The sequence below is a fragment of the Bactrocera dorsalis genome, chromosome 3 (assembly GCF_023373825.1).
Source record: "Bactrocera dorsalis isolate Fly_Bdor chromosome 3, ASM2337382v1, whole genome shotgun sequence".
In the NCBI taxonomy this organism is placed as follows: Eukaryota; Metazoa; Arthropoda; class Insecta; order Diptera; family Tephritidae; genus Bactrocera; species Bactrocera dorsalis.
This window is the reverse complement of record NC_064305.1, coordinates 21,223,421-21,241,947: the sequence shown is the minus strand read 5'-3', so window position 1 is coordinate 21,241,947 and position 18,527 is coordinate 21,223,421. Positions and strand designations below refer to the sequence as shown.

The 18,527-nt window shown below is 39.8% G+C and overlaps 1 protein-coding gene across 3 annotated transcripts; it reads right to left on the bottom strand.

Moving 5' to 3' along the window:
- Positions 1 to 1,090: 1,090 nt before the first annotated feature.
- LOC105226760 (uncharacterized) lies at positions 1,091 to 18,023 on the bottom strand. 3 transcript variants are annotated; one of them, XM_049452171.1, is made up of 4 exons: positions 17,281 to 18,023; positions 7,559 to 8,267; positions 5,618 to 5,691; positions 1,091 to 5,564 (listed from the first exon to the last, which is right to left on the bottom strand). In XM_049452171.1, exons 2-4 carry the CDS (start codon positions 8,183 to 8,185, stop codon positions 1,478 to 1,480), a joined length of 4,788 nt encoding a protein of 1,595 aa, XP_049308128.1. In that variant the 5' UTR covers positions 8,186 to 8,267; positions 17,281 to 18,023; the 3' UTR covers positions 1,091 to 1,477. The 3 variants fall into 3 exon arrangements, with proteins under 3 accessions (XP_049308128.1, XP_049308129.1, XP_049308130.1); XM_049452172.1 differs by having other exon boundaries at positions 7,559 to 8,192; XM_049452173.1 differs by having other exon boundaries at positions 1,091 to 5,543; positions 17,281 to 18,022.
- Between the last annotated feature and the right edge of the window lie 504 nt (positions 18,024 to 18,527).

The window sequence follows — 18,527 nt, the reverse complement described above, 5'->3', positions numbered from 1 at the left end:
TACAATACTCTACAAGAGTGTACAACTGCTGGTGTATGCCGATGACATCGAAATCATTGCCTATCCTAACCGCGTCTTTAGTTCTGCTTTCTTTAGGTTGGACAAACTTAGCTTCTGGGTCTAATAGTGAACGAGGGCAAGACGCAATATCTCCTGTCAAACAAACAAACAGTCATCGCACTCGCGTCTAGGCTCTCACGTCACTGTTGACAGACAGACTTCGAAGTCTCAGATAATTTCGTCTACCTTGAAACAATGTCAGCATCGAAATCCAACGCAGAATAACTAATGCCAACAGGTGCTACAATGGAGATATAACAAATATCTCCTGTCAAACAAACAAACAGTCATCGCACTCGCGTCTAGGCTCTCACGTCACTGTTGACAGACAGACTTCGAAGTCTCAGATAATTTCGTCTACCTTGAAATCAGTATTAACACCAACAACAATGTCAGCATCGAAATCCAACGCAGAATAACTATTGCCAACAGGTGCTGTTCCGGACTGAGTAGGAAATTAGAAATGAAGTACTCTCTCGACGAACAAAGATTAAATTCTACTATTTACTCACTCATTATTCCCGTCCTGCTGTAGTCCGCCATATGAGTGTTCGAGATAAAGGTTTTGCGGAAGATTTCCTTCCTTTGCGGTTTAGCTACGGCAAGTATCGCAGTCGATGGAACTATGTGTCGTAGGAGATATGCGACGACATTGACATAGTTTCGTGAATGAAGAGACAGCGGTTACGCTGGCTAAATCCTGTCGTCCATATGGATGAAAACACTTCAGCTCTGAAATTTATTTGACGCTACCCGCCGAGGGAAGCAGGACGAGCAAGATCTCCACTCCGTCGACAGAAGGAAATGGCTGTACTTGGTATCTCGAATTGAATAAGTAAAGAAGAAGAAGAAGAAAAAGTTCTGCCAACTTTTTGAAAGGCAAGTGGAAAGGTCTGTAATTAAACCCCGAAGTTGTATTATTTCTCGTTGGGTTTTCCATCAGTCGTTGTTAATAGAGGTCTTAATACCCAACTTATACAATCCATAAAACTCTGCCTTCCAGTTTCTTTTGAAGGTGAATTAAATATAATTTAGATGTTTCGACATATTTTATTAAAGTAATAAATTTCTCAGTTTCTCTATAAATACTTATACAGATTTAGATTATTAATACAATTTAAGGCATTGAACCCAGATATGCTTCGGATCATGTCAATTTTAGCATGCTGCTTATTGGCGGATATGAATATATACCTTCTTCAACTAGTTTACCATTTTTGATACAGCAGTGTTTCCAACGATGCTTCAAGACACTCTTATTTACTTGATATTTTGGCACAGAATTTAAATAAAGTAGATAAGTTAATCGAGCTAAGTAATTAAATAAAACTTAATCATTTAATGTTAATTAACAACTTATATAAATAAATAGGTATAAAACCGCCCCAAAACAGCTTTCTCGTACAGCAACTTTCACTTACTGCTCCGACTTCTTTTCTTCGGCATTCAAAGGTATACCTTGATCATTGATCTCCACAGAGGGCACCAGTGGCGGCTTGAAACCATATTCCATTTGTAAATTTCTGCCAAATTGCGGACTGCGCTTCAAGGTGTGACCGTTACGCCAGCGTTGAAACTCATCGTAGGCCTCGTTGTGTGACGTGAATGGACCGTTGTATGTGTCCGCCAATTGTTCGGTATCAGACGAATCCGCTACGGAAAGATCATGCGGCAGCGTGTTATAAATGTAACGTGAACCCTTCGACCATTCGGGGCCAGTTGGTGGTGGCGGTGGCGGCTTCAAATCGAAGCGTATATCGCCGATCTTGAAGGAGTGTTGCTTGTTTGGTGAACTGCTTGGTGAGACAGATTTCGGTTGTTTTGTGGTCTTCAAGGAATTTGCTGCGCTTGTTGTTGGTTTTTTAGGACGTGCCTGCGTATGTGTGTAAATAGTGTTTGAGGTTGATGATTCTGACGATGGTGTACCACGCTGCGCTAACGCTTGTGGCAGTAGTTTCTTCAACATGCGTGTATAGTAGTTTTGCAAAACTTTCGGCGGTATTTGGAGATTTGTGGGGCCACGAATGCCGTAATCACCGATTACAGACTGGTCGGACCAACCGCCGAGCGCATTCGGATGTGGATGGTAGGGAGGGCCGTAAATCTCAGGGTTTTCATTATATTCAGGAAGTGGCTGATGCGCATACGGTACTGGTACAGCGACGGGCACGCGTATGGGTATGGGCACTGGACGATCTACTAGTTTCTCAACAACTTTTTCAACTTCTACTGGTATTTCTTTCTCTACAATCTTTTCGACAACTTTCTCAACTGGGTATGGTATACGCTTCTCAACGATCTTTTCGACTGGATACGGACGATCAACATACCGTTCCACATGTACAGGTACCGGAACTGGTTCGGGCACCGGATATGGAACGGGTATATGAGTTTCGACTATCTCTTGTACGGGATATGGACGATCAATGTATTGCTGTACATGCACAGGATAGGGTATATGTACCGGACGCTCAACTATTTTCTCAACTTGTTGCGTGACCACTTGCTCGACAACCTCTTTTTCTACAGCTGGTTGGTGCTCTTCTGTATGTGGCTGGTGTATTTCTTGAGTATTTTGTTCGCTAGTAGCATGTTGCGTTTGTTGTTGCCCCGGATGTGGATCTGGATGCGGCTCAGCGGGTTGAGCATAATTTTGCTGTACATATTGGACGTATTCTTGTGGGTGCTGCTGACTTTCATAGCCGGCATGGGTATGCTCGTTTGATTGGTGATGGTTTGGCAGTGGTAAGGCTTGTTGTTGATGAGCGTAAGACGAAGCTTCCTCTTGTTGTTCGGGTTCATCGATGTGCTGAACATTTATTGGATTGGCCGCGAGTGACGCATACTCCTTGGGTACAAAAATGTAATCATTTGGATGGACACCCTCCTCAATCAGCGCTAGTTGTTGGGCATATTGTATAGGATAGTGAGTGTGCGGGACCTCAGCTCGATTTGCGGGTGCTTCTGTTGCACTGGGCTTCGGAGTCTGCACGGTTGCTTGCTGTGATTGTGGCGGGATAAAAGCTGCGGGTTTGGATGACGACTGTATAACGGTGGGTTGTTTCTGCTGCTGATATTGCTGTGGCGTATACTGTGGCAGTGGATAAATTGTTTCGTGTTCCTCAACCAACTTGCCATCTTTCTCGGTGATCAGTTTGTTGTGGATATTCACTGATTTTTGTACTTCGACAAATGTATACCCGCCGTGTGGACGTCGTACAATTGCCGGTGGTGTGGGTGGCACACGTTGTGGATGCTGCGACGTCGCAGCTCCACTCACAGCTGCTGAGACGTACTCATGTGGTGATTTCTGGGTGTAAGTGGGTGGCGAGGTTTGGGCTTTAGCGAACTGTGATGGCGGGGTGGGCGCGTGCAGTGTAACAAAGACTACGCTGTGAGGCGTGGGTGTGGCTGGAGGTCTATGTGACAACGGAGTCACTAAGGGATACTGATAGGACTGTTGATTGAAAGAGGCGGGAGCCGCTACTGAATCAGCAGATATTTGAGTCTCCTGCTTAGAAGCTGGACTTGGCGCCGAGGGTTGGGTGGCATATTGTTGTTGTTGTTGAGATTGAGTCTGTGTGTAAGGCTGCTGTGGCGTTGATTGGTGTTGTTGTTGTTGAATATTTTGGCTTTGAGCTGCGTGTTGTGCTTGTTGTATACTTAGCTGTTCTTGTATTTGCTCTTGCTGTTGCTGTTGTAGTTTTAGTTTCTCTTCTTCCTGTTGTTGCTGCAGTCTTCGTGTCAACTCGACGGCTTGTTGCTGCTGATGCTGCTTCTCATATGCGATCTGCTGTTGCTGTTGCTTCCCTTTCTTGTATTCATGTGGAGGCGGATGTTGCTGATAAATCGCATAATGTTGATGAATCGGTTGTTGCCGCTGTTGGTGTTGTTGCAGCTCTTTGTGGAACTGTTGCAATTGCTGTTGTTGTTCATATTGGGGTGTTGGTTGAAAAAGTTTTTGTTGTCGCTTATCAGCTGTCAGTTGTTGTTGTTGGTAATCTTGTATTTGTTGTTGTTGTTGTTGCTTCTCTTGAAACTGCAATTGCTGCTGTTGGCTTATCAACTGAGCATGTTGCTGCTGTTGTTGCTCTTGTTGTTGTTGCTGAAGCAAAAATTGTTGCTGTTGTTGTAGTAACTGCTGCTGCTGTTGCAAAAGCTGCTGCTCCTTCAAGTAGCGTAACTGTGCGGCATCCTTGTCATATTGCAGCAGTGGCAGGCGTGGTAGCTCTGTGGCGGATTGCTTCTGAGGTTGTGCCGCATTTTCAACTTTTGCTGCAACCACACCAGATTCCACACTCGGATTACTGGCTTGTTTTCCGTCTTGTATGAAGATAATCGGCTGTAGCGCATTCGACTCGTAATGGAAGGAAGCCTTCGGCGTTGAGGGGGCCGCCCCCGGGGACAACACCGGATTGAAATTCCGCAAAAACTGACGTGACGGCGCCTCTTGTGTTGGACTCAGTTGATAAAAAGTTTGTTCTGCATGCTCCTGGAAGTTGTCGAGTTGTTGGCTGGGTGCCCCATGCTTTGAAACTTCCACAAATAATTCAGCTTTGTCATCGCCTGCTAGTGGCTCCGGCTCGGGCACAAAAATCGGTTGTTGACTTATTGACTCTGACAGATTCGGCGATTCGCCGTGTATAATTCTTACGTTTGCTTCAGTGTCGGGTTGTAAGCGCTGCCTTTGCACGCCCACTTTGTAACCGTACGGCTTGTCATCAAGCGGCAAACGCTGATAGACACGTTGACCCACATTCTGTGACTCTGCAATGAGATTGTCTTCTGCACTTATGCCTTCCATATCAGCACTATTATCGTCGCTCAGTATAATGATTGGTGTTTGCTTCTTTGACTGCTGCTCTACTGTACCGTTAGCATTCTCTTGACTGGGATTCATTAACAAACTCGGTAAGACTGGTGCATCTGCTGCTGCCCGATTGATCCGCAACAAATCGTCTTTGGTTATCAGATTACTGCCATCGCTGAACTCGTCACTGCCGGTGTTGGTGCCACGCGGCAACAGCTGCAGCTTCTCCACTACAATCTCCGTATGTCCAGGACGTAGTTCGCGTCGATATTCCTTTGAGACACTTGTTTCGTAGCTGTAGAAAGCTTTTGTGTGTGATTGCTCTGCTTTTTCGGTTGATGGCGTTGTCGTAGTTGTTGTACTAGTAGGCGATGTTGTTAGCTTGGCCTCAGTGGTTGTCGCCGGTGTTGCAACTGATGCTGACTTTGATATTTCTTCTGTGTCTTGTGTTGCAACTGCTTGCGTCGGTTGTTCTGAGGCATAACTGAAGCGAAAAATATCGGTAAAACCATTCGGAAACAGGTTAGAAAGCACTTCATTCACGGTCTCCACGCGTGTGGCTCGTGTTGGTGCCGCCTTTGTATGTATGCTACCATCCTCTTCGTTGATGTCGAAATGTATGTATTCGCTTGACTTTGACTTTTGAGGCAGAGTTCTATGAGTATCTGTGTCGCTGTGGTAAGAATGAAGAGAACTTTAGGAAGATATCTATAATATATGTATATGCAGGTTTGATAGATTTCTTACGAGCTTTTCGTGTCATTTTCGCTATTAATCTCAACGACTGGTGCTGGTATCAATTCGATTGCCTTTCGGAGATCCTGCGAAAGATAAAAAGAGGTGATAAGTTTAGTATAATTATACATTATATGATTTGAGGGGTAAATAACTTTCTCATGATAAAGAAAAGCAGTGCTTTAGGACCTATTTAAAAACAACTTTAAAGTCGGCTCTTGAGCTGGTACTAAACCTATAGATCCCTTCGCTGAAAACTGTACAGCTAAATCGTCGGGACGTCTACTGACAGCAGAAGAATTTACATGTAGAACATTCAGGCCCAGCTCGGTGGGTAATAGCGGTTGGGCAAACACCGACTACATTATCAATTTGAAAAGAAGGTTCAAAGTAAACATAGGAAAAGATGGCCGGCGTAAAGGTACCTTAGTTACGCGCAACACTTTAAACATCCATACGAATGGCTCGAATGGAGTTGGTGCGGAAATATACTGTCCATAGTTAGGCATAAGGTAATCTTTCAGGTTGCCGGACCACTGTAGTATATTTCAAGTTCAGGTCTTTGTTATTGCGAAAGCCGCGGAGCTGGCCTTTAAAGTACCTGCAGGCAATTCCAGAGTCAACATCTACGTGCACAGGAAGCAGCAATCAAGGCAGTAACCTCGTATCTCATATCGACCGGAAGTGCCTTAGGAAGCAGGGCAGCAGTGGAGAGTGTTGCCAGAAACAAACAACTTCACTTCTACTGGGTACCAGGCCATAAAGGCATAGAGGACAATGAAATAGTGGACGATGTTGCCAAGAATATCCGAAAACGTGATCAGCATTTTGAAAGCTATGGATTGTCTATACGACAACCTTGACAAAAGCATGGTAAAGAAAATCAAAACCCGATGGAACGAGCTATCAGGGTGCAAAACTACAAAAGTCATGTGCGAAACGGTAGATCGGAAGTACACACAAATATTGTTGGCACTCGATAAAAGAGACTGTAGGAATATGATGAGATTACTAACTGATCACTGTCTGGTGGTGAAGCACGCCCACAGGATGTTGTTGACAGAACGAGAAGACTACAAAAAATGTCTAGAGCAGCGCACTAGGGAAGCAATGAAGCATCTCTTGTGCACTTCACCAGCATTTGCAAGACTACGCTGTAAGCTTCTGAGGTCCCCACGGTATGATACACTGGAGGTGGTATCGATAGTGAGGCCACAGAGTCTTTGGAATGTAGAGATCCCAACGGATGACTTCTCCTCTTGGACTTAGCAACTGAACTCCAGTATCGCAAAGAACCAAACTGGTCTATGCACGGCTTAATGACCTAACAGATTAACCAAACCTAACTTAACTAGATGTTTACTGAGTCTGTAATATTTACAATACAATTTCTAAGACCGCCCTGCAGATTAATGTGATAATCCAGGAGTGTAATTTAAGTTATGAAGTCGAAAATGAATATTATATAATATTTATAATAATATTATAATTTAGTAGAATCTTACTTAGAGGAAAAATGCAGGTTGGAACTCGACTTGATTGCAGTTACAGATCTTTTGGTCCTACTGTACCGAACCTACAATTTAGTTCGATGGTTTGTTGTTTCTTAAAAAAATAAAAATTACAGTTTTACTACTATTTGAACGACTCTGGATCAAATGTGTATCCCCTCAGAAACTTACTTAGGCATTCTTTCAAGCTCTATACTATTCGTGTCAACTGAATCTATACCATTTGCGTCTTACCAAACTGGAGTAACGTACACGATGACAATATTTTTAGTGGAGAAATATAACCTTTCATTCCTTTCATGCTACAAGCCATATTCGAGCGTCCACTAAAATAACCACTAAGTAACATTTTGAGCACAAGAACATACGGTTGGGAAACCTCCACCACAAAAGCTCTCCCGCAAGTTGTACCTCTCCACTTTAACAACCATGCCATGCTTACCTTTTTCTCGCTGTCATGTTGCAATGTGTTACTGTCATTTCTGACAACATTGGCAACATTCTCCACATTGACATTTGACTGTCTTAAGGCGCGAGCCAATGGAGAACGCACAATCGCATTTGTAGCTGCAGTTGAAGATGTTTGTGACTTCGTGGGTGGAGACAAAAGCAATTGTGCCGGCGAAAGCGTCTGGGACTGAGGTGACGCTGCGCTCTCCTGCTGGCGCCTGGCGGATCTACTGCCGGTCGTTGGTGTGAGGAAATTGCTTGTTGTGGTGCTTGTCACATTTATAGGTGGTTGTAGCGGCAGTAGTGATGTTGTTGTTTCGCCGCCGCGCACACCCTCTGACACGGCTCTGATTTTGTTGCCAAATTTCGGCACATTCAGCGGGGTAGTGCCGACATCTTTTTGGCTTCTGCTTCTGCTCACACTTTTACTGCCATTGACTTGTGTTGTTATTTCCGCTGTTGTTGCTGCTTTGTCCCGTGACGTTGTATTGTTGCCGACATCATTCACTCTTGCGGTTGGGACTGTCTTTGTTGTAGTGTTCGTTGTTGTTTCCGCCGCTATTGTTGCGGTTAATAAAAATATACCGATGACAGCTGGTAACGACAGTTTTGTTAACATCTCAACGCTGTCGAATGGAATGTAGAGAGAGGTGAGAGTTAATAAGAATTGACAGCTTTTTGAAGCTTTTAAGTGCGATGAGCTGTAGGAGAAGAGGTTGGATGATTATTTTAGAAACAAGTGGTAAGTAGCAGGATAGTAAAACTTAGTTTTTTAGGTTTCTATTGTACTGGTTACGAAGAATATTTGAACCGTTAAATGGTTATAAGTATAGAATTGCTTTACAGCGAGCCTCGGCATTCATAGTAGAGCGGGTCGGTTTATAGCGAGGTAAAAAAACGAAAAATCACGTATATGTGAAATGTTCTATGGCTCATTCTGGATAACTTTGCTTAAGAGGCTATTGGCTTAAAACTGGTTTCGAGACATCGATTTTTAAGACGAAATTTTTTGGGACTTCGCCTTAAAGATGTCTGGTTCGAACTCGGTTTTAGACTTATAGTTCCTTAGGCAAAATTAGTTCTTCAGAATGAGCAAAACAGTAAAATATTCGAGCCGCTCTAATGCATAGCATACTTACACATTTTTGAATACTTAAACTATGCATAAAGGTCTACCGACGTTTTACATCTGGAGATAGCGCTTTTTTAGTTCAACATATAAATTGTCCAGTTACAATAAATTTTTATTTAATGATTAATATAATCGGAATGGCTTTTAAAATAGGTTTCCAGTGGATATACCTCCCTTTGAATAAATATTAAATTTTCCGGATAAATTTGTGAGACTTAAGCCCCTTTCCCCTTGAAACTATTATGCTCAAGACGAAGAATATACATTCACAAGGACTTCTCCCGCTATGAGATTCTTTAATAAGATAACTATAATATTTTGCTGAGAACGGGAGAGTTGTCTCCACTGAAACAATTGAAAGTTTATTGCCTCTATGTAATCCATAATCATATACAAGGACCCACCCGAATAGAGATTTTTTTATAAAAAAAACTGGCTTAAAAATAATTGTTTTTGAAAGCAGTCAAGAATATCACTTATCGGTGGTTTTCTTAGGTTCCGAATGATTCGGATTTTTATGGAAGAAATCAGAAGATTTTCTTAAAAGTTGTGAAAAAAGTTGGAGCCGTTTTCCGAAATGCATATATACCATATGGTATTTCCTTTAACTACGATTGAAGTGTAAGCCCTTTCAGAAGTATTGGACCTTAAAATCTATGGACTTTACAAGACTAGTGTTGGTTTTATAAAATTGTGAAGGGTGCTTCAAATAAAACTATGTGAAATATCAAATTTAAACACATACATATGCAAGGTAATATATATAGAATAGTCGAGTCTTTAAAGACACTTGAATATTTCATTAAAGTTTAGAAACCATTGGCTATTCAATGATACATTAGGTTTCTTCGATTCGCTATACTTTGGAGGGTATTGTTTTCGATAATTCACCAAGAAATTCCATAAAATTTTGTGTGCGGAATCTAATTTCTGGTGCCGAAACGATCAAACGAAACGAATGATGAAAAAGACCTTCTGTGATAATTGTTTGTAGCGGCAAGTGTTTGTGAATGATAAAAAATATTCAAATAGGGTCAATAAAATAAAGGAATGGATGTTTAAGAATGGAACGTTAACAGTCAAATATCTTACTGGCATCGTTGGAACATCGGAAGGATCGATGAAAAGCATTTTGAAAGATCACTTGTGCCTAAGAAAAGCGAAAGTACGATTGGTTCCAAAATCGCGAAATTTTTTCGAAAAACAGCGTCGCATTAACGTCTGTGAAACAATGCTTGCCGACTACCAGGATCCCATTAAATATTTTATTACTGGCGATGAGTCGTGAATATGCTTGCATCCCGGAAACAGACTATAAATCGGCCGAATATCGTGACAAGGATGAGCCGAAGCCGAAAAAAACCACGTCAAAGCAAGTCAAAAATCAAGGCTATGTTGACAGTTTTCTCGATTATCGAGGTGTGGTGCACTGGGAATTCCTTTCGACCAGCCAAACTGTCAACAAGGAATACTATTTGAGTGTTATGCGTCGTTTGCGCGAAGCTATTCGTAAAAAGAGGCCGGAATTATGGGCCGACAACTCTTGGTTTTTGCACCACGATAATGCACCGTCGCATACTGCATTGATTCTTCGTGAGTTTTTCGCCAAATTTTCAACCAATATCGTGCCGTAATCACCGTATTCGCCTGATTTAGCTCCGTGTGACTTCTGACTATTCTGCAAACTCAAAAGACTTTTAATGTAAATCGCTTTCGAGGATTGGAAAAAAACCGTGACAAAAGCTTATTGGTGCCAAAGAGGATTTCTTTGAGAGGAACATTGTAGAACTTGAAGAATAAATAAAGAATTTTTAAAATATTGTGCTCATAGTAGTATGTTCAATGTCCAATTGTTGGCGTCTCAGTTTTTAAGATATCGCTCTGAAATTTTGCGCTCGTTCTTTTAACCCGAAGAAGCTGTTCATTTATGGGAACCGAGTGATATTTTATAGCATATATGTAGCTGTCATATAATCTGAACGATCAAAATTCAGTTCTTGTATGAAGCTTCTTTCTTTGTGAACGAGATTGGAGCGCTCTGATTTGAAGCCACACTAACTCCTCTTACTCCCTTAATTGTTTTGACTTCGTATGCCTGCCTATATGCGCTTCATTACCCGCTTAACATGCGTAAAATATTTTTAAAGCACCCGTTTAGACTAAGTATCGTTAAAATTTCACCGTTAGACACAAAACGGTTCAAGGCTATTACGCAAGCATCTCTTTTTTTTATCTTTTACAAGATGCAAAGAAATCAAAACGGTACTTAATTTTACTAGCTTTGCCGCGCATAAATATAGCAAACATAAAAAAGGCAATAATGTCTTCACACAGACACATTCACATAGCACACACATACATATATATTTGTACTTCATTTGTCAGCTTACAAACGTCAATAGTTTTTTCAACTTTTTGCCCTGTGTCTGATTATCTACCTCTGTAATATATGGTATGTACCCGTTTTGCTGTCACTTCTTGTTGTTGTTGCATAGCTGTTATTGACATTGTTTCTCCGCGGCCACTTTTTTGCCATTTTTATGGCTTTCTTGTTTGGCATTCGCCCAGTTTGGCGCATCTGTCGCGCGATGTCATTGCACCTGTCTGTATGTCTGTGTGTATGCGCGTACTAAGCATCAGTTAGGCCTGCACATAGATAGCGGCTAAGCAAGTGACAGTAATGACAACAATGGCAGCTCCATCATGGGTCATGGTATTTGCGGCAGTCGAATGCCGTCATTCAATGTTTAATTATGTAATTGTGTTTCATTTGTCTTTATTTTGTTGTTGTTGCACTTAATATATGCTTTTTCTTTTCGTCAGTTAGTTGAGCGTTGTTTTAAGGTGTGCTTAAGCTCTTACTAAGCTTGAGAGATATTAATACACCCACATGTGAATATTTGGGTGTGTAGAGACGATGCAATCATATGGCTGTCTCTTTCTGGTAATTTTATGCATTAAAAGTCTAAATTTGAAGTGAATTAAATTAGAAAACTAGCTAAACACATATGACTTTGCCATTTCATGAGCACACTAGGGGTGCTTGTAAGTTGCTCGTTCTCTAAGTGTAGTTGGAATGTTAATTTTTTGTATGAAATATCAAATTCTCGAAATACTACATGAAATTCTCTTCAACTAAATCTCATGTCTCCTGCATTCAATTTCAACACTACAAAAAACTATTTAATAATTTGGATAAATTACTCTATAAAAGGCTTATTGGCAGCACGAAATCTAACATTAAGTCGTACCCTAAGTGTTTTTGGAACTTTGTAAAATCTAGAAATGCGTGTTCGGCCACTCCTTCTGTTTTACGCTGGGTCATAAGTTGGCATGCATTCCAGGTGAAATTTCCAACTTGTTTGCTTATTTCTTCAAATCATATTATGTACACGATGAGCCTGGAACTACTTCTACATTTTGTGATAATAATGTGCCATCCATAAACTTTGGCACACTGTGTCTTTCGCAGGATGATTTTTCCACGGCTATTTGTGATATTAAGCCTTCTTTCAAATTGGATTTGGATGGGCTGTCTGCACTTATAAAAAATTGTCCTGCCTTGGTACTATATATCCAAGTTGATAGTTTTTATGATTGGTGCCTGAAATCGCAGCTTTTTTTCAATTTAGATAAATGTTCTCAAATCTGAGATGTGAGGGGACTTTGAGCCTTACCTTCTTGTTACTATATTTTGAATTGCATCCTACAATGCGTAACTGAATTCAAAGATTTTGGCGTAATCTTTGGTAATAGATTTTCTTTCATTAATCAGATCAACTACATCACTTCTAAATCATTCTCTGTGATTGGCTTTGTCCGTCGAAATGCTTCCAGCTTTTCCGATCCCTATAAGTTACAATTATTGTATACAACTCTTGTTCGTTCTAACTTGGAGTATGTTATGTTCATTTGGAGACCATATTGCCTATCGTCAACTAATAGGATTGAACGCGTTCAAAAGACTTTTCTTTAAATTTGCCGTGCGCTTCATAAAGTTGGCAGTATGTTGTTGATTATATCACCTTTATTGCTATTACATCTTAAATCACTTGAAAATCGACTGCTATTTTATGAAATTTTCTTATATATATATATACATTGTACACATTACAAACAATGATGCAATGTGGTCAATAATATGTCCAGTCTCCACCGGCGTCGATAATTGCCTAGCATTTCCGAAGCATGCTTTTTACTAATTTGACGCCTATTCTAGTGGCAAGGATCTCCAGATCCGACGAATTTCGTAAGACAACTGCTTCAAAGTGTATATGCGTCCTCCACGAAGCATCTGTTTAATATATACCCATACATTTTTAATAGGGTTTGCATCGGGCGACTGCGTCGGCCAATCCAATGCAACGATGAAATATTGAGTTTTCCACTGAGTACAGAGCTTGCTGCGGTATTTAGGATCGTTGTCCTCCTGCAGAATCCGATCTTCATTTTTTCTGATGAACCATCGTTTGGCAGATAGCAGTCAAGCATTTAGGTTGTCAGTAAAGAGGTACAAAGTGCTGAATCCCTGCTTTGAGAAGCAGCCCCAAAGATGCACCTTTATTCCATGTTTTACGGTCCGCTGAACAAGCCTATTGGGAGAAGTTGACCAGGCTCGCGTGACGACAGAACGTGCCCATATAGAACATTCATCAGTAAAAATGACATTTTCAAAATCTCTATCATTATTCCTATGCGCCCAAGCGAGTCGCTTTGTCACAAGTTTTTGAGTCAACAGAGGCCTCTTCATTGTGTAGCGCCATTTCAGATCATGAGTTTGAAGAAGGGTTCGGATAGTTTCGTAGGATATATCTAAACTTTTTGCTATTAATTTTGCTTGTCCTTGCCGCAGTGTTAAAGCAGGCAATCGGGTTAATAGCTGTTGGTTTTTAGTAAGACGAAAAAGCAATTCTTGAACATTTTCAGGTTATGCCTAAAATTATTTTATACAAATGTCCGAACATTTGTGATGAGTTCATCCTTCGTGAATTGATAAAGGGAAGATGGAATTGATATCGAACCACCGGAAGTATCAACCGAAATTGAACCATTTCCATTTTCTAGCGAAAACGATGTAAAATGTCTTTGACAATGTCGATGTTTATATCGAAAAGTATGCGAACTTCATTTTCATTCCAGTGATTAGCGTGTTCCAGCATATGTAATTACTGGCTTACTTTTCCAAAACTTGAACATATTCCCATATACCATTCACAATTATTTCTAAACCTTTCCCGATTCTGGGGCATATTTCCAGTATTGCCATTTTATTTGTGTAAATGTGAAATAAAAACTGCAACGAAAATTATTTAAAAATACTATTTTGGTATTTTAAACTATTAAATTAGCTTTTCTCATCAAAATATATATTTTAGCACACCCTTAATATAGCAACAGCACAATTTTTATTGATGTATGCCATAATGTCGATGCATAACTTTCTTATTATGTACACAGCATACAATAAAACTTAACGAATTGAACGTGCAGCCTTTTCGAACGATTACTCTTGCTTGCGATTACATGATTACATTAACAAAGCAAATTAGTAATTCGTTTTTAATTACACGCCAAATATAAACTCGGAATTATTCACAGAGACAAATTACTTCGCTGAGCTATTGTAAGGGATTTAAATGATAAATTAAGATTTTTCTTCGGAAAATAAAGTGAAATGGCACATCTCTTCTTTGCGATTAATGAATTTGGTATATACAAACATAGTCACATTTGCATTGAGTGATCTTACCAGGTTGGTAGGTAGGAAGGTTCAATAAGCTAATTTTTAAATCACCGGCACTTAAATACCTTCATTCTTTTATGTCTGTTTGAACCACCATGTAACCCGAGTAGTCCAGGTGTATAATACCATTATGGTAACGCAAAACGTAGTAACCTTTGAGTTTTGAATTTTCGAAAGGAAAAATAAAAAATAAAAAAAAATAAAAAAAAAAATAAAATAAAATAGGCTAGTGGTAGCATATTTTCATAGCCAAAAGCCATTTGTAAAGTTCGTGCTTAATGAAAAGCGTCTGTTTCGAAGTTGATAAAAATAATTTGTGAAAAATTGCGAAATGAGTTATATTAAGAAGTAAGTTGTAATATATATTTTTCTATGTAAATTTTGTCCAAACCTACTTGTATTATTTGTAATGATCAATAGTACTATTTTATATGTGTATGCAAATATTTTATAATACTTATATTTTATTTTTTAACTTTTTTGTAATTGAGCATGTGTGTTACCATATGGTCATGTCCGGCATTACAAAGACATTTATGTATATTTTCAATAGTTTTTTGTAAATTAAAAAAAATTAACTTTTACCCTTTAATGCTATTTTGCTTTAAGAAAAGTGACCCTGTGTGAAGCACTAGACTTTATTGAAAGTCATGAAAGTAATAGTGATGAAGAAGTAGCAAAAATATTTATTGAACTCCCAGAGAATGATGGTGATATAAGCGGTGAAGATGATGCAGGAGGAGTCACAGATAATACGTGGCCCGCACAGCTAAAGTCGATTTGCGATATTGTGTTCAGAAGTGATTGCGATGAAGGTTTGGTCCTTGTGCATATTTGATGGATATTTGATCAATTTCGAAATTTATCAAGGCGTGAACCCACGAGCACATAAACAATATGAATAATGTTTCTGAAAATGTACAGTTCCTCTCATAAATATGATTGACGATTTTTCCGAAGAAATTCACAATTTTGCCATTCTCATTTTATTTCGACAATTTGTTTACAAGCTTTCCACTACAGAGATATTTAAAACTCGTGGAACTATACGGGGAAATCGTGTTTAGAAAACTTGTACACTGATGAATACAAAACTATTAAAGGAAAGGAAAGAAAAAAAATTCATTCAACGTCCATGTGTTGTAACAGAATACAATTACAATACGAGTATTTGTACATGTGCGGAGTAAACCGCTTACAGGTAAGCCAAAATGTAAATCTGAATCGAATTGCTTATAGGGGAAAGAAATGGTGGAGTAGCATTTGATGATTGTATTCAAAACGCTTGGTAAAAACATCACAAAGAAATGTGAAATATTGTATAAGGCAACTGGAGTTTAGACGTCAAACAACCATATATTATTGGAGAAAAACTAAAACGTACGAGATGTGCTCCTATGCCTAAGAGACGCTATGAATATATAAATATAATAGAAATGAATTAAAAGCCTTGAAAATACTTTGTATTTCTAAAAAACGGGGTTGGCGCCTGGTGCACCCATACGGTAACATCACTTCCTGACCAATCTAGGAGCAAGAAGAATATGGTGCTTGAAAATCTTCAGGCAAGAGTTAGAGAGATGTGAAGAGAGCTCGACAACTCTCGTGAGTCCGTTCGAAGGACTTAAGTTGACATTTTGGGTATGCAACGCGTTCTTGCATCACTCGACCCAATAAAACTGATTTTTTTTTCTAAAAGAGTAAATTTAAATTTTTAACGTTTCATTTACAATTTCCGGATACTCTTTTGTTTCCTAGTCACATTAACAAAACAGTGCGACAGTTTTACAAATTTCCATCCAAATTTTATTGAGAATAATACATTTATTAGCCACAGAATTTTTAACTCGTTTTCCGAACTACTTTGGGTATCTACTCCTCAGTATTAATTACATATTCGCCCCAGGAGGAAATGTCGGAGACCTTGTAGTAACACCCAACGACTACCCTCCTCCCGACCAACCGGTGCAATCCGAAAATAAGCGGAATTAGCCGATGTCGGCCTATGATAAATTTAAGCTACCTTACAAACTGGTTGATCTAACACAGATACTTTCCTTTCATTAAGCAACCTTAACGCGACTTGGGAGTTGTTTATGGTACTATGTATATATCAAACAACAGAAGAAGGAACTAGCGAAACGCTTTACATTGGATGTAGACCGCCAGCCAATTATGTTCTCAGATTTAGTTCTCATAAGAAATACAGCTATGAAGTGTATCTTACCTTCGTTACAGTCGAAGTAGGTGTTTTCTTGTTTTTAGTAAAAAAATAGTATATGTGAGTTATTGTTGGGTGACTTTTGTTTTCACTGCTTTCAAGCCATATGACTAGTGCGAAATTGGGAGTCAGTTTGACATAGAAGATTGGATGGATGGAGTCACGTAAGTTTACGCAATTCAGGAAAGTTTTCTGAGCGCCCTTCACTCGGGAGTGGCCAGAAACGATTCTTTTATTATTGGGTCAAGCAGCTCACGACTTCCAGTCTTAGGCATAAGTATCCTCTTGGTAGCCAAAGAACATCCGTTAGAAGTCAAACTAAAGTGAGAAGGCGAACCAACGCTCCTGCACAGGGTTTGGGCCCCGCCACGCAAAAATTCTTACCAATGAAAAAAAAATCAACAGCCTCAGATAAAAGACGACATCGGAAGGAGATTATACTTGACATAAGTGAGTAATCTTTATTTGTATAAATTATGGTATTCAAATTGTCAAGCGTATTTTACTTAATTATCAGGTTATTGATGATCTTTTTTTAAATATGAACATGCAAAACTGTGTGGAATTTGCATGAAACACGATTTCTTACAACCTTGCAACATTTCTTTTACCACAAACCTTTAAATTGCGCACAAACACGCCGACAATGTGGGAAAAAGTGATCGATAGTGGCATGCAAGGCCACGCGAAGAAGTAAATGTCACTGTAACTCAAAACAAACGGCTGCTATTGTGGCACACACTTTACACATACGCGAGGAGTTATAAAAATAAAACCAAATGAGGCAAGAAGCAAAAAATTCGATACACACAGTTTCACAAATTAACCACACGACACAATCAAATTAGTATATTTTCTTATTCACTTTGATGGCCGCGAAAACGATGTTTGAAGACCGCGAAAGAAATTGTTTTCCACGCGAAAAAAACCGCACACCACTGCGCAACTGCAACACAATGTGGCAGATTTAAATATGAAACAAGCACAGCGAACACCGAACTAGTTGTAGCAACAGGCGCTGCTTGCAACTGTGGCAGTTGTAAATTGTAGCAAAACAAATTATGATTTTGTTGATATTTTTTTAACTGTTTTTATATTTTTTCAACATTTTTAATTGCGGCACACACTATTTCTTGCTACTAAATCGATTTATGCCTGTTGCAGGCAATAATTATTTGTGCAACACTCTGTTTTTGCAATATCCTTCGAAGTGGAGTAAGATCAGTTGCTCCTTTGTCGCGACGGATCGCTGTGTGCGTATTGCTGGTTTCGCGTCGTGCGTTGCAGGTGAACACGTCTGCCGTGGTACGCGCGCGTTCGGCGAATGAAAGTGAAATTGCTGCAACGTTTGCATTTTCATGCAACAAATAGTGTTTGTGGCTGCTGCAGCTACTGGCTGGTTTCCGCGGCCTCTTGACTGGCGGGTTGCTGTATGTGGCAAGTTGCTGTTGCTGTTGCTGCAGACGATCAGCTGTGGCTGCCGCAGATGAGCAGTGCAGGCAACAGCGCGCTCTTCAACAGTAGTAGTGGTTTGAACTGTGTGTGACAGCAGCAGCTCTGGTTATGGTTAGTTTTTGGGTTGGCAGTGTCTTAAGCGTTTGTTTTGCAGCTGCTGCTAATGTATTCGTACAGTTGTCTGATCTTGTCAGTGGTAACTTTGTTGTTCCTTTCTATAACTGAAGATTAAAGTGTGCCTAATTTAAAGCCAAGAAGCAAGTCCAGGAATTGTCAAGTTGCATAAAGCAGTGAAGTGCTTTGTATCCTTCAAGAGAATTGACCTAGAATCGGTTGAAGAGTGGTGTAATTATTTTTAGATCATTAAGACAGGCTTTACATATTAGAGATATGGTTTAGAAGCAAATGCA